Source organism: Nerophis ophidion, linkage group LG18 (genome assembly GCF_033978795.1).
Source record: "Nerophis ophidion isolate RoL-2023_Sa linkage group LG18, RoL_Noph_v1.0, whole genome shotgun sequence".
Taxonomy (NCBI): Eukaryota; Metazoa; Chordata; class Actinopteri; order Syngnathiformes; family Syngnathidae; genus Nerophis; species Nerophis ophidion.
Window position 1 is genome coordinate 45,696,351 of NC_084628.1, and position 15,949 is coordinate 45,712,299.

The 15,949-nt window shown below is 41.9% G+C and overlaps 1 protein-coding gene across 2 annotated transcripts in view; it reads right to left on the reverse strand.

Annotated features, from left to right (window-relative positions):
- The window catches only part of LOC133537268 (D(2)-like dopamine receptor), a 219,070-nt gene that overhangs the window by 2,359 nt on the left and 200,762 nt on the right, over window positions 1-15,949 (reverse strand). For both annotated transcript variants that reach the window (XM_061878244.1, XM_061878245.1), the window contains exons 6-7: window positions 5,729-5,815; window positions 2,252-2,636 (exon numbers count right to left, since the gene is read on the reverse strand). In XM_061878244.1, the coding sequence (XP_061734228.1) occupies window positions 2,252-2,636; window positions 5,729-5,815 (472 nt within the window). The remainder of the gene's footprint in view (window positions 1-2,251; window positions 2,637-5,728; window positions 5,816-15,949) is intronic.

Genomic DNA, 15,949 nt, shown 5'->3' on the forward strand with positions numbered 1-15,949 from the left:
GCCATCCAAGCAACGTTATCATGGACGCCCCTGCTTATTTCAGCAAGACAATGCCAAGACACGTGTTACAACAGTGTGGCTTCTTAGGAAATAAGGGCGCGGGTGCTAGTAGTCCAGACATGTCTCGCATTGAAAATGTGTGGCGCATTATGAAGACTAAAATACCACAACGGAGACCGCGGACTGTTGAACAACTTAAGTGAAGTGAATTATATTTATATAGCGCTTTTCTCTAGTGACTCAAAGCGCTTTACATAGTGAAACCCAATATCTAAGTTACATTTAAAGCAGTGTGGGTGGCACTGGGAGCAGGTGGGTAAAGCGTCTTGCCCAAGGCACAACGGCAGTGATTAGGATGGCGGAAGCGGGAATCGAACCTGCAACCCTCAAGTTGCTGGCACGGCCACTCTACCAACCGAGCTATGACGGTGTAAAGGATACCACCGCACGGGCTCAGGAACACTGCAGAAAACCACTGTCAGTAAACACAATCGGTCGCTTCATCTGTAAGTGTAGGTTAAAACTCTACTATGCAAACCCATTTATCAACAACACCCAGAAACACCACCGGCTTGGCTGGGACCGAGCTCATCTAAGATGGACTGTTGCAAAGCGGAAAAGTGTTCTGTGGTCGGACGAGTCCACATTTCAAATTATTTTTTGGAAACTGTGGACGTCGACCAAAGAGGAAAAGAACCATCCGGATTGTTATAGGCAAAAAGTTCAAAAAGCCAACATCCGTGATGGTATGGGGGTGTATTAGTGCCCAAGGCATGGGTAACTTACACATCTGTGAAGGCACCATCAATGCTGAAAGGTACATACAGGTTTTGGAGCAACATTTGTTGCCATCCAAGCAACGTTATCATGGACGCCCCTGCTTATTTCAGCAAGACAATGCCAAGACACGTGTTACAACAGTGTGGCTTCTTAGGAAATAAGGGCGCGGGTGCTAGTAGTCCAGACATGTCTCGCATTGAAAATGTGTGGCGCATTATGAAGACTAAAATACCACAACGGAGACCGCGGACTGTTGAACAACTTAAGTGAAGTGAATTATATTTATATAGCGCTTTTCTCTAGTGACTCAAAGCGCTTTACATAGTGAAACCCAATATCTAAGTTACATTTAAACCAGTGTGGGTGGCACTGGTAGCAGGTGGGTAAAGTGTCTTGCCCAAGGACACAACGGCAGTGATTAGGATGGCGGAAGCGGGAATCGAACCTGCAACCCTCAAGTTGCTAGCACGGCCACTCTACCAACCGAGCTATGCCGGTGTAAAGGATACCACCACACGGGCTCAGGAACACTTCAGAAAACCACTGTCAGTAAACACAATCGGTCGCTACATCTGTAAGTGCGGGTTAAAACTCTACTATGCAAAGCCATTTATCAACAACACCCAGACAGGCCCAGCCGGCTTGGCTGGGCCTGAGCTCATCTAAGATGGACTGTTGCAAAGCGGAAAAGTGTTCTGTGGTCTGACGAGTCCACATTTCAAATTCTTTTTTGGAAACTGTGGACGTCGACCAAAGAGGTGAAACCCAATATCTAAGTTACATTTAAACCAGTGTGGGTGGCACTGGGAGCAGGTGGGTAAAGCGTCTTGCCCAAGGACACAACGGCAGTGACTAGGATGGCGGAAGCGGGAATCGAACCTGCAACCCTCAAGTTGCTGGCACGGCCGCTCTACCAACCCAGGTAAACCGCCCCCCTAATAAAAACACAGTTGTTCTACTAACTGTATTGTGCTTGCTGGTTACTAAAAAACAACAACACTTACCTTTCACTATTTGAGTAACGTCACTTCTGAGTTGCTGGCACGGCCGCTCTACCAACCGAGCCGCGCCGCCCCTTAACTTAAGCTGAACAAAAAGCAAGAATGGAGGAGAATTCCAAAATGGGTTTTGTCAGTTCCCAAACGTTTACTGAGTGTTGTTAAAAGGAAAGGCCATGTAAAACAGTGGTAAAAATGCAACTTTTTTGCAAGATGTTGCTGCCATTAAATTCTAAGTTAATAATTATTTGCAAAAAATAAATAAATAAATACGTTTCTCAGTTGGAACATTAAATATCTTGTCTTTGCAGTCTTTTCAATTGAATATATTTTTATTTACGAATTACACAACATGCTAACTTCACTAGTTTTGGGTTTCGTATAAAGTTCAAAGTCATTAATCTAATTCGTTCATCAAAACTAAACCTATACTTATTTGGTTTACCAAAAAAATAAAAATAAAATGGTCTTACCAAGAACGATGGCCAACATCTGTGTGGCCTTCTTCTCCTTCTGCTGGGAGATCTTCCTCTTGCTCATGGTTTTCAGAGACGTCTGAGTCTTGCCGTTGGGGAGCGTCTGGGTCTGGAAGACTCTGGCCACCATCTGCGTCTGATCCGCCGGAGGCTCCTTGCCGGGGTCGCCGTTCTTTTCGGGTCTCAGGCTCTCTTCGGCGGCCGTCGGGGGCGAGGAGTTGGGGCTGGTGTTGACCTCCTTGTTGGGCACCAGCAGTTGGTGGCTGGTGGCCGGCGTTTCTCCCAGGGTGCACCGCGGCTTCTGCTTCTGGCTGCTGCCGCTGTTGTTGAGGTCGTCTAACTCCATGTCCTCCCCTTCGTTGGTCACGTCTTTGATGAATAGCTGAGAAAAGTCGGGAAGAGAAAATATGTGGAGTAACAGTCATTAGTTCTACCACACACTTGAATCCTTCCTCTCACACTTATCCCACAAACTCCATTTTCATTTGGGATGTTTGTCCTTTTTTAATTGTAACATGTTCATCTCGCGAACTCAAAGTTTTCCATAGTCTTACCAAGGGCCCTCAAAGTCCTATTGCGGAAAAAGGCTGGAAGTTATAAGCCTCAATAGAGGCACAGGATGCTTCAAAGTCAAAAGTTACAAGACCACAACAACATCATTGCAATTTTGGCCTGTACTGTAGATTTTGGCCAAATATGAACCTTGAAAGTCGCAAAATACTGTTCCAAGTCATGTTTTTCCAAATTTAACAAAATATTTTTGTTTGATGAAAACTGATTTATTTAATAATAATAATAATAATAATAATAATAATAATAATAATAATAATAATAATAATAATAATAATACATTTTATTTCTAAGGAACCTTTCTGGGCACTCAAGGAAACCGTACAAAATCAATTATTTGTATTATTCAACCCTTGTGTAGTGTTCGGGTGTGTGGGACCCGTTTTCATTTTTTCTTAAAAGAAAAATGATACAATTGATTAATTTTTCAAACTGAGAAGCACTGCATTTGGCTCATTTTCTGTGAAGAACATATATCAGAACATATATTTAATGACCACACAGCATCCTCCACCCCCCCCCCCCCCCCCCCCCCACCCCCACACATTTCTATTACATATAATATGGCCGGGTCCACTGGACTCGGGGCTAATAGAAGTGTGGAAATCGATGTTTTGTGTAACACACACACACACACACACACACACACACACACACACACACACACACACACACACACACACACACACACACACACACACACACACACGCACACACACGCACACACACGCACACACACACACACAGCAGGCCTAGACAGGAGGAGGACAGAGTGTAGGTACACAGAACATCAGAGGGGTCAAATGTGCGAGAAAATGAGAGCAGGGATTGTTGACAAACAATGTTGCAACCATGTGCGGGAACCGCATTGTGCAGAAACACAAAACAAGAATCCCTGCTGGGATGCAGAAACTGGCAGAGAAATTTTTCCGTGCAACGTTCATATTGTTGTTACTCAGCCAGCGTTTGTGGGTCTGATGGACCCGTTGCATTTTGTGGCTTTTAATGCCTCACAATCAAACACTTTTATGTTAAAATACTGAACAGATGTTTATTGGGATAAGGTAAATATATGTTCAGTATTTTAACACAAACGGAAATGTGTCCTGTGAAAAACCAGCCGAACGGAACTCCCTAATAACTAAAGTTCCTTGGGTGAATAATGTAAACTCACTCCACCGGTATGTTTTAGCGCTTTCATGGCGACTTTATTGACAGATATAAGTAAGAATTTTACACTACTTTATATTAGAAATGGCAACAGCGGCGAAAGAATGTCCCATAACACATTTCTTTTACATATAGGATGTCCTGGTCCACTGGACCCGGGGCTAATAGAAGTGTGGAAATTGATGTTTTGTGACACACACACACACACACCCTCACAAAGCAGGCCTAGACAGGAGGAGGACATAGTGTAGGTACACAGAACATCAGTGGGTCAATTGTTCGAGAAAATGAGAGCAGACTGATGGACCCGTTGCATTTTGTGGATAAGGTAAACATCTGTTTAGTATTTTAACACACACACTCACACACACACACAAACACACACATACACACACACACATTTCTATTACATATAAGATGTCTGGGTCCACTGGCTAATAGAATTGCGGAAATTTCTGTTCTGTGTAACACACACACACACACACACACACACACACACACACACACACACACACACACACACACACACACACACACACACACACACACACACACACACACACACACACAGCAGGCCTAGACAGGAGGAGGACATAGTGTAGGTACACAGAACATCAGAGGGTCAATTGTTCGAGAAAATGAGAGCAGACTGATTGATGGACCCGTTGCATTTTGTGGCTTTTAATCCTTCACAATCAAACACTTTTATGTTGAAATACCAAACAGATGTTTATTGGGATAAGGTAAACATGTGTTTAGTATTTTAACACAAACGGAAATGTGTCCCGTGAAAAACCGTCCGACCGGAACTCCCTAATAACTAAAGTTACCCGCGTGAATAATCTAAACTCACTCCACCGGTATGTTTTAGCGCTTTCATGGCAACTTTATTGACGGATATAAGTAAGAACTTTACACTACTTTATATTAGAAATGGCAACAGCGGCAGATGAATGTCCCATAACACATTTCTATTACATATAGGATGTCCGGGTCCACTGGCTAATAGTATTGCGGAAATTTCTGTTCTGTGTAACACACACACACACACACACACACATTTCTATTACATATAAGATGTCCGGGTCCACTGGCTAATAGTATTGCGGAAATTTCTGTTCTGTGTAACACACACACACACACACACACACACACACACACACACACACACACACACACACACACACACACACACACACACACACACACACACACACACACACACACACACACACACACACACACAGCAGGCCTAGACAGAAGGAGGACATAGTGTAGGTACACAGAACATCAGAGGGTCAATTGTGCGAGAAAATGAGAGCAGACTGATGGACCCGTTGCATTTTGTGGCTTTAAATGCCTCACAATCAAACACTTTTATGTTGAAATACCGAACAGATGTTTATTGGGATAAGGTAAACATCTGTTCAGTACTTAAACATAAAAGTTGTTTGATTGTGAGGCATTAAAAGCCACTAAATGCAACGGGTCCAAACGCAGGCTGAGTAACAACAATATGAACGTTGCACAAGGGTTAATTAAATTGAATAATTAATTGTGAACCTGTTAACGTGGCTTTCAACTTTAACAAGTTGAAAAACTTATTGGGGTGTTACCATCTAGTGGTCAATTGTACGGAATTTGTACTGTATTGTACAATCTACTAATAAAAGCTTCAATCAATCAAATTAATCTTTCCTGAAGTAAAAGCTCAAGAACAGACAGAAAACGCACCACTTTCTTCTTTTTGGCAGGGAAGCTCCCGTTGGTCTTGACAATCACCGCGCACAGCCTCACATCTTCAGGATGAGTGCACTTGTCCTAGAATTTTTAGGCACAGAAAAAAAAAAAAAACAAGTGTCAAGCAAGCGGACGCACATCTGACATAAAAGCGGGCTGTCACAGCGTAAATACGACAGCCCGGACGGAAGGTCAAAGCGGGGGGGAATACGCGGAGCTTTTTGGCACGGCGAGGCGGCTTGGCGAGAATGTGAGGCGCCGCTCAAAGTCGTGGCCATTAACTCGACAACATGGTGAAGTACAGACGGAGGTCATCTCACCGGGAGCAGCCTGTATTGAAATGTGATTAGCCTGCTCCATAATGCTTCTTTCCTCCTCATAATCATGATCAGCTCATTTGTCAATATGCGAGCGTGTAATGACTTCACAGGCCATTGGATTGTGTGCTAATGTACCTCGCAATAAACCTGGTTGTTATGGCAAGTGTGTGGAATCAATACCTGAAATACAGGGGGAAAAAAAAAAAAAAAAAGCCTTATTAATGTTATGTGGCGGATAACGGCATTTTTATGAAGCTGCCTTTTCCTGTAACAGAGGAAGAAAATCAATAGTCCTCTTGTCTGGGTTTGCTTTGTAAATCAACACCAGACAATTAAGACCACATGAGGTATAAATGGGTCTGAATTGTAGGGAAAGTTGCGTCATCTTAGTTTATTTGTAAAATCCACAGTAAAAAAGGGAGATTTTAAAACGATATTTTCAAAGTACAGTCCAGGCCAGAAGTGTCGTAACGAGGACTATGGTTTAGTTTGTTTCAATCAATGTTTCAATCAATGTTTACTTATATAGCCCTAAATCACTAGTGTCTCAAAGGGCTGCACAAACCACTACGACATCCTCGGTAGGCCCACATAAGGGCAAGGAAAACTCACACCCAGTGGGACGTCGGTGACAATGATGACTATGAGAACCTTGGAGAGGAGGAAAGCAATGGATGTCGAGCGGGTCTAACATGATACTGTGAAAGTTCAATCCATAATGGATCCAACACAGTCGCGAGAGTCCAGTCCAAAGCGGATCCAACACAGCAGCGAGAGTCCCGTTCACAGCGGAGCCAGCAGGAAACCATCCCAAGCGGAGGCGGATCAGCAGCGCAGAGATGTCCCCAGCCGATACACAGGCAAGCAGTACATGGCCACCGGATCGGACCGGACCCCCTCCACAAGGGAGAGTGGGACATAGAAGAAAAAGAAAAGAAACGGCAGATCAACTGGTCCAAAAAGGGAGTCTATTTAAAGGCTAGAGTATACAAATGAGTTTTAAGGTGAGACTTAAATGCTTCTACTGAGGTGGCATCTCGAACTGTTACCGGGAGGGCATTCCAGAGTACTGGAGCCCGAACGGAAAACGCTCTATAGCCCGCAGACTTTTTTTGGGCTTTGGGAATCACTAATAAGCTGGAGTCCTTTGAACGCAGATTTCTTGCCGGGACATATGGTACAATACAATCGGCAAGATAGGATGGAGCTAGACCGTGTAGTATTTTATACGTAAGTAGTAAAACCTTAAAGTCACATCTTAAGTGCACAGGAAGCCAGTGCAGGTGAGCCAGTACAGGTATATATGTATGTATATATGTATATAAAGGTATATACAGTATAGGTATATATGTATGTATATATGTATATAAAGGTATATACAGTATAGGTATATATGTATGTATATATGTATATAAAGGTATATACAGTACAGGCGTAATGTGATCAAACTTTCTTGTTCTTGTCAAAAGTCTAGCAGCCGCATTTTGTACCAACTGTAATCTTTTAATGCTAGACATGGGGAGACCCGAAAATAATACGTTACAGTAATCGAGGCGAGACGTAACAAACGCATGGATAATGATCTCAGCGTCTTTAGTGGACAAAATGGAGCGAATTTTAGCGATATTACGGAGATGAAAGAAGGCCGTTTTAGTAACGCTTTTAATGTGTGACTCAAAGGAGAGAGTTGGGTCGAAGATAATACCCAGATTCTTTACCGTGTCGCCTTGTTTTATTATTTGGTTGTCAAATGTTAGAGTTGTATTATTAAATAAAGGTCGGTGTCTAGCAGGAACGATAATCAGCATTTCCGTTTTTTTGGCATTGAGTTGCAAAAAGTTAGCGGACATCCATTGTTTAATTTCATTAAGACACGCCTCCAGCTGACTACAGTCCGGCGTGTTGGTCAGCTTTAGGGGCATGTAGAGTTGGGTGTCATCAGCATAACAGTGAAAGCTAACACCGTATTTGCGAATGATGTCACCTAGCGGCAGCATGTAGATGCTGAAGAGTGCAGGGCCAAGGACCGAACCCTGGGGAACTCCACACGTTACCTTAACGTAGTCCGAGGTCACATTGTTATGGGAGACACACTGCATCCTATCAGTAAGATAAGAGTTAAACCATGACAGGGCTGAGTCTGACATACCAATTCGTGTTTTGATACGTTTCCCGTGGTGCAAAGTTGGATTAGATAGTACTTTAATTATTCCGTCAGGAGAGTTCCTTCAGGAAAATTAAAATTTTCAGCACAATCCCATTCAAGATCAGACTAACGTTACAGGGAGACAGAACAGGATCGCTGACGGGTCTGCCGGCTTCCAGCGCCCCTTACAAAAAAGGTGAGATACAGGTAAACAAGGGGAGGAAAAAAATAGAAGATTAAAATAAAATAAAATAAAAAATCGGTCTTAGTCTGGGCCCTGGAGAGGGGGTGCAGACTGAGGCCAAGGGAAAAAAACAACTCATAGCCATAGTACACATCCCTCTTACATGTGTGTAAGAGGGAAACATCAAAGAACACAGAGGACATTAAAGCAGAAGATACAACCAGACACTTCTACATACAGCTATGAATAAAAAGTAAAAGAAACATATCCTTTGTAGTGGCCTCTGCGGTGTTTTACGCCATTGTCCGCTGGGAGCAGACCCAACAAAGCAACCAAGACAGCCGACTCCACTCTCGGCCAGTTTCTCTTGCTACTTCAAAGCTTGAATGTTTGATTCATTCCTTATTGTTATTTTACTTTCAAATTTGTTATTAGCCTGTGGAAAATGTTTATTTGGATATTTACCTCAGAAGGCTGCAAATAGAAAAGAGGCACTCAATTTTTATTTAAATTTAATTTTATATGCCATTAATATTTTTTAATTATTGTTATTATTATTTGAAACTCAATTTTGCATGTCACTATAAAGTTATATAAGCCTTGCTTGTTCAATATTCAATGCAAAACTTGTTTGGGTCCCTAATAAAAGGTTAATTTGTTCAACCTTGTTCGGTTTTAAATTTTGGCCCACTCTGTATTTGAGTTTGACACCCCGGCTTTAGAGGATCTCAGCACGGTCCTTGACTCTTCTCTAACACAGGCACATGTTTTCCAAGACCACACGATGTGTCAGTAAGTGTTTGGCAAATTACCTTAAAAAAAAAAAAAAAAAAAAGGAATTATCTATAAGTGACAGCTGTCATTTCCAAACTATAATTCTTTACTTCTTTCTCCACACTTTGAACATCACGCTTGGTAAAATGCTGCAGTTCATTTATTGATTATTCCGGTTCCAAGAGCTTCACATTCCGCCAATTAATTTAGCCTCGTCACATTAGTTTAATGCAAATGCCGGACGGCTGACCGATTGAGTTGTTCAAATTAAATTAAGTACACTCAGTCTGCAATTTAGTGTTAGCTTTCAGTACAGTGGGTCTAAAACCTGGCAAGTTATATGTCGGTTATTCCCAACACCGGTGTCCTCCACACATGGTTGGTTAAAGCTGCTGTGTGTGGAAAACCAACGATTTAAGGGGTCGAATATAACAAAAAAACGTCTTTATCAGGGGTATCGAAACTAATTGTGGCACGTTAGCATCGTCAGACGTCACAAGATTAATTTGAGAAATGTCCAGAGTTAAATTTCAATTATATCGCAGTTTTAATAATACAACTGTAACATTTGAAAACCAAATAATTAAACAAGGCGACTCTGTAAGGCAGGGGTGTCAAACTCAAATACAGAGTGGGCCAAAATGTAAAACTGAACAAAGCCGCGGGCCAAGGTTGAACAAATTAACATTTTAATAGCGACCCAAACAAGTTTTGCATTGAATATTGAACAAGCAAGGCTTATATAACTTTATAGTGACATGCAAAATCCAGTTTCAAATGATAATAATAATTTAAAAATATCAATGGCATATCAAATAAAATTTAAATACAAATTTAATGGCTCTTTTCTATTTGCAGCATTCTGAGGTAAATATCAAAATATATTGTAGCGTCCCGAAAGAGTTAGTGCTGCAAGGGGTTGTTCTGTTGTGTTTATGTTATGTTACAGTGCAGATGTTCTCCCCAAATGTGTTAGTCACTCTTGTTCGGTGTGAGTTCACAGTGTGGCGCATATTTGTAACAGTGTTAAAGTTGTTTATACGGCCACCCTCAGTGTGACCTGTATAGATGTTGACCAAGTATGGCTTGCATTCACTTATAATAAATGATAAATGGGTTGTACTTGTATAGCGCTTTTCTACCTTCAAGGTACTCAAAGCGCTTTGACACTACTTCCACATTTACCCATTCACACACACATTCACACACTGATGGAGGGAGCTGCCATGCAAGGCGCTAACCAGCACCCATCAGGAGCAAGGGTGAAGTGTCTTGCTCAGGACACAATGGACATGACGAGGTTGGTTCTAGGTGGGATTTGAACCAGTGACCCTCGGGTTACGCACGGCCACTCTCCCACTGCGCCACGCTGTCCCTTATGTGTGTGTAATAACCGCATATTGGCTTGTTAGTGATTCCCAAAGCCCAAAAAAAGTCTGCGGGCTATAGAGCGTTTTCCGTTCAGGCTCCAGTACTCTGGAATGCCCTCCCGGTAACAGTTCGAGATGCCACCTCAGTAGAAGCATTTAAGTCTCACCTTAAAACTCATTTGTATACTCTAGCCTTTAAATAGACTCCCTTTTTAGACCAGTTTCTTTTCTTTTTCTTCTATGTCCCACTCTCCCCTGTGGAGGGGGTCCGGTCCGATCCGGTGGCCATGTACTGCTTGCCTGTGTATCGGCGGGGGACATCTCTGCGCTGCTGATCCGCCTCCGCTTGGGATGGTTTCCTGCTGGCTCCGCTGTGAACGGGACTCTCGCTGCTGTGTTGGATCCGCTTTGTACTGGACTCTCGCGACTGTGTTGGATCCATTATGGATTGAACTTTCACAGTATCATGTTAGACCCGCTCGACATCCATTGCTTTCCTCCTCTCCAAGGTTCTCATAGTCATCATTGTCACCGACGTCCCACTGGGTGTGAGTTTTCCTTGCCCTTATGTGGGCCTACCGAGGATGTCGTAGTGGTTTGTGCAGCCCTTTGAGACACTAGTGATTTAGGGCTATATAAGTAAACATTGATTGATTGATATATTATGCGAGTGGGCCTGCACGCTGTTTGTGTGGAGGGGTAAAGGAGACGGATTCTAGGGGCCCATGATGGAGGGCGGCCCAGAGAGGCCCCTAATGATGATGAAATTATATGAAATTATGTGTTGGGGGCCCTGTGAAGATTCTTTTCATGGGGCCCAAAATCCCTAGCGGCGCCCCTGGTTACAGCGGCACCGCTGCTGTGTAATACCGGCGGGCCAGCTGTGATGTTAATTAGATATTGCCTCAAGGGCCAAATTAAATTACACGGCGGGCCAAATTTGAGTTTGACACCCATGCTGTAAAAAATCTGGGTATTATCTTCGACCCAACTCTCTCCTTTGAGGCACACATTAAAAGCGTTACTAAAACGGCCTTCTTTCATCTCCGTAATATCGCTAAAATTCGCTCTATTCTGTCCACTAAAGACGCCGAGTTCATTATCCATGCGTTTGTTACGTCTCGTCTCGATTACTGTAACGTATTATTTTCGTGTCTCCCCATGTCTAGCATTAAAAGATTACAGTTGGTACAAAATGCGGCTGCTAGACTTTTGACAAGAACAAGAAAGTTTGATCACATTACGCCTGTACTGTATATACCTTTATATACATATATACATACATATATACCTATACTGTATATACCTTTATATACATATATACTTACATATATACCTATACTGTATATACCTTTATATACATATATACATACATGTATACCTATACTGTATATACCTTTATATACTTACATATATACCTATACTGCATATACCTTTATATACATATATACATACATATATACCTATACTGTATATACCTTTATATACATATATACTTACATATATACCTATACTGTATATACCTTTATATACATATATACATACATATATACCTATACTGTATATACCTTTATATACATATATACTTACATATATACCTATACTGTATATACCTTTATATACATATATACATACATATATACCTGTACTGGCTCACCTGCACTGGCTTCCTGTGCACTTAAGATGTGACTTTAAGGTTTTACTACTTACGTATAAAATACTACATGGTCTAGCTCCATCCTATCTTGCCGATTGTATTGTACCATATATCCCGGCAAGAAATCTGCCTTCAAAAGACTCCGGCTTATTAGTGATTTCTAAAGCCCAAAAAAAGTCTGCGGGCTATAGAGCGTTTTCCGTTCGGGCTCCAGTACTCTGGAATGCCCTCCCGGTAACAGTTCGAGATGCTACCTCAGTAGAAGCATTTAAGTCTCACCTTAAAACCCATTTGTATACTCTAGCCTGTAAATAGACCTCCTTTTTAGATCAGTTGATCTGCCGCTTCTTTTCTTTTTCTCCTCTGTCCCCCCCTCCCTTGTGGAGGGGGTCCGGTCCGATGACCATGGATGAAGTACTGGCTCTCCAGAGTCGAGACCCTGGATGGACAGCTCGTCGGGACCAGGATGGACCGCTCGCCTGTGTATCGGTTGGGGACATCTCTACGATGCTGATCCGACTCCGCTTGGGATAGTTTCCTGTGGACGGACTCTCGCTGATGTCTTGGATCCGCTTTGAACTGAACTCTCGCGGCTGTGTTGGAGCCACTATGGATTGAACTTTCACAGTATCGTGTTAGACCCGCTCGACATCCATTGCTTTTGGTCGCCTAGGGGGTCCTCTCCAAGGTTCTCATAGTCATCATTGTCACTGGCGTCCCACTGGGTGAGAGTTCTCCCTGCCCACTGGGTGTGAGTTTTCCTTGCCCTTATGTGGGTTCTTCCGAGGATGTCGTAGTCGTAGTGGTTTGTGCAGTCCTTTGAGACATTTGTGATTTGGGGCTATATAAATAAACATTGATTGATTGATTGATGATTACATTGTAAACATGCTGCCATTATACGGCCAAAATGATTAGAGATGTCCGATAATGGCTTTTTTGCCGATATCAAGTATTGTCCAACTCTTAATTACCGATTCCGATATCAACCGATACTGATATATAAAGTCGTGGAATTAACACATTATTATGCCTAATTTTGTTGTGATGCCCCACTGGATGCATTAAACAATGTAACAAGGTTTTCTAAAATAAATCAACTCAAGTTATGGAAAAAAAAAGTGCCATATTTATTATTGAAGTCACAAAGTGCATAATTTTTTTAAACATGCCTCAAAACAGCAGCTTTGGGAAATACTATACTTTGACTTTCACAAAGTTTTTCTACCCATGGTGCAGATGAGACATTGATTTATTGTCCATGAATCTCATATATATATATATATAAATATATATATATATATATTAGGGGTGTGGGAAAAAATCGATTCGAATACGAATCGAATCGTTTACGTTGTGCGATTCAGAATCGATTCTCATTTTTAAAAAATCGATCCAACAAACCACTACACGGCAATACCATAACAATGCAATCCAATTCCAAAACCAAACCTGACCCAGCAACACTCAGAACTGCAATAAACAGAGCAATTGAGAGAAGACACAAACACGACACATAACAAACCAAAAGTAATGAAACAAAAATGAATATTATCAACAACAGTATCAATATTAGTTATAATTTCAGCATAGCAGTGATTAAAAATCCCTCACTGACATTATTATTAGACATTTATAAAAATAATAAAAAAGAACAATAGTGTCACAGTGGCTTACACTTGCATCGCATCTCAGAAGCTTGACAACACACTGTGTCCAATGTTTTCACAAAGATAAAATAAGTCATATTTTTGGTTTGTTTAAAGGGGAAATTATCACAATTTCAAAAGGGTTAAAAACAATAAAAATCAGTTCCCAGTGGCTTGTTGTATTTTTGAAGTTTTTTTTAAAAATTTTACCGGTCCTGGAATATCCCTAAATAAAGCTTTTAAGTGCCTTATTTTCGCTATCTTCGAAACCACTATCCATTTCCCTGTGACGTCATACAGTGCTGCCAATACAAACAACATGGCGGTTACCACAGCAAGATATAGCAACATTAGCTCGGATTCAGACTCAGATGTCAGCGGTTTAAGCGATTCAACAGATTACGCACGTATTGAAACGGATGGTCGGAGTATGGAGGCAGGTAGCGAAAACAAAATTGAAGAAGAAATTGAAGGTATTGAGCGAATAGCTATTGACGCTACTCGGCCATAGCATGGGTGTACCTAATGAAGTGGCCCATAGCATGGCTGCCTTATTAGCATCGCCGGTAAAATGTGCGGACCAAACGATCAGGACTTTCGCATCTTGTGAAACTGGAGCAACTAAAATCCGTCGATTGGTAAGTGTTTGTTTCGCATTAAATGTGGGTATCTAGTTTCAAATGTACATACAGCTGGCGTAAATAGCATGTTAGCATCGATTACTGAGCATGTTAGCATCGATTAGCTGGCAGTCATGCCGTGACCAAATATGTCTGATTAGCACATAAGTCAACAACATCAACAAAACATACCTTTATGATTTCCTTGACTTTATCGTTGCAAATGCATCTGCAGGTTATCCATACATCTCTGTGCCATGTCTGTCTTAGCATCGCCGGTCAAATGTGAAGACACTGGGGGTCTGGCGGCAGATTTCTTGCCAGTGGTGCAACTTGAATCCCTCCCTGTTAGTGTTGTTACACCCTCCGACAACACACCCACCAGGCATGATGTCTCCAAGGTTCCGAAAAATAGTCCAAAAAACGGAAAATAACAGAGCTGAGACCCGGTGTTTGTAATGTGAAAATGAATATGGCAGGTGTGTTACCTCGGTGACGTCACATTCTGACGTCATCGCTAAAAGAACGATAAACAGAAAGCCGTTTAATTTGCCAAAATTCACCCATTTAGAGTTCGGAAATCGGTTAAAAAAATACATGGTCTTTTTTCTGCAACATCAAGGTATATATTGACGGTTGCATAGGTTTGGTGATAATGTTCCCCTTTAAAAGTTAAAACAAATTTACATTATTGCAATCAGTTGATAAAACATTGTCCTTTACAATTATAAAAGTTTGACATGCTACTCTGCTAGCATGTCAGCAGACTGGGGTAGATCCCGCTGAAATCCTATGTATTGAATGAATACAGAATCGTTTTGAATCGGAAAAATATTGTTTTTGAATCGAGAATCGAATCGAAAAAAATCGTGACCCCAAGAATCGATATTGAATCGAATCGTGGGACACCCAAAGATCCACAGCCCGAATATGTATATGTATATGATTATTGGACAATAAATGAACCATACCTCCGGAATGCCTGCTGCATCTTGGGAGAACGATCCGTGCAGTAAAATGCCACCCCGTCGTCACAGGGTTAGGGATGACCCAACATTGTCCCGAGCATAACTCAGCTTTTGTGTTCAATAAATTCAACCCAGTAGTTGGGTTATGAATTAACCAACACTGAGTTACCATTACTCAACTTTTGGGTTAAATAATTGAACCCGATAGTTTGGTTGTGAATAACCCAACATTAAGTTATCATAACTCAACTTTCTGGTTTTTAATGATTCAACGTAAAAGTTGGGTGGAAAAAATTAACCCAAAATCCATCCATCCATCCATCCATCCATCTTTTTCCGCTTGTAATCGAATCCCAGCCCGGAATAATATCCATCCATCCATCATCTTCCGCTTATCCGAGGTGGGGTCGCGGGGGCAACAGCCTAAGCAGGGACACCCATACTTCCCTCTCCCCAGCCACTTCGTCTAGCTCTTCCCGGGGGATCCCGAGGCGTTCCCAGGCCAGCCGGGAGACATAGTCTTCCCA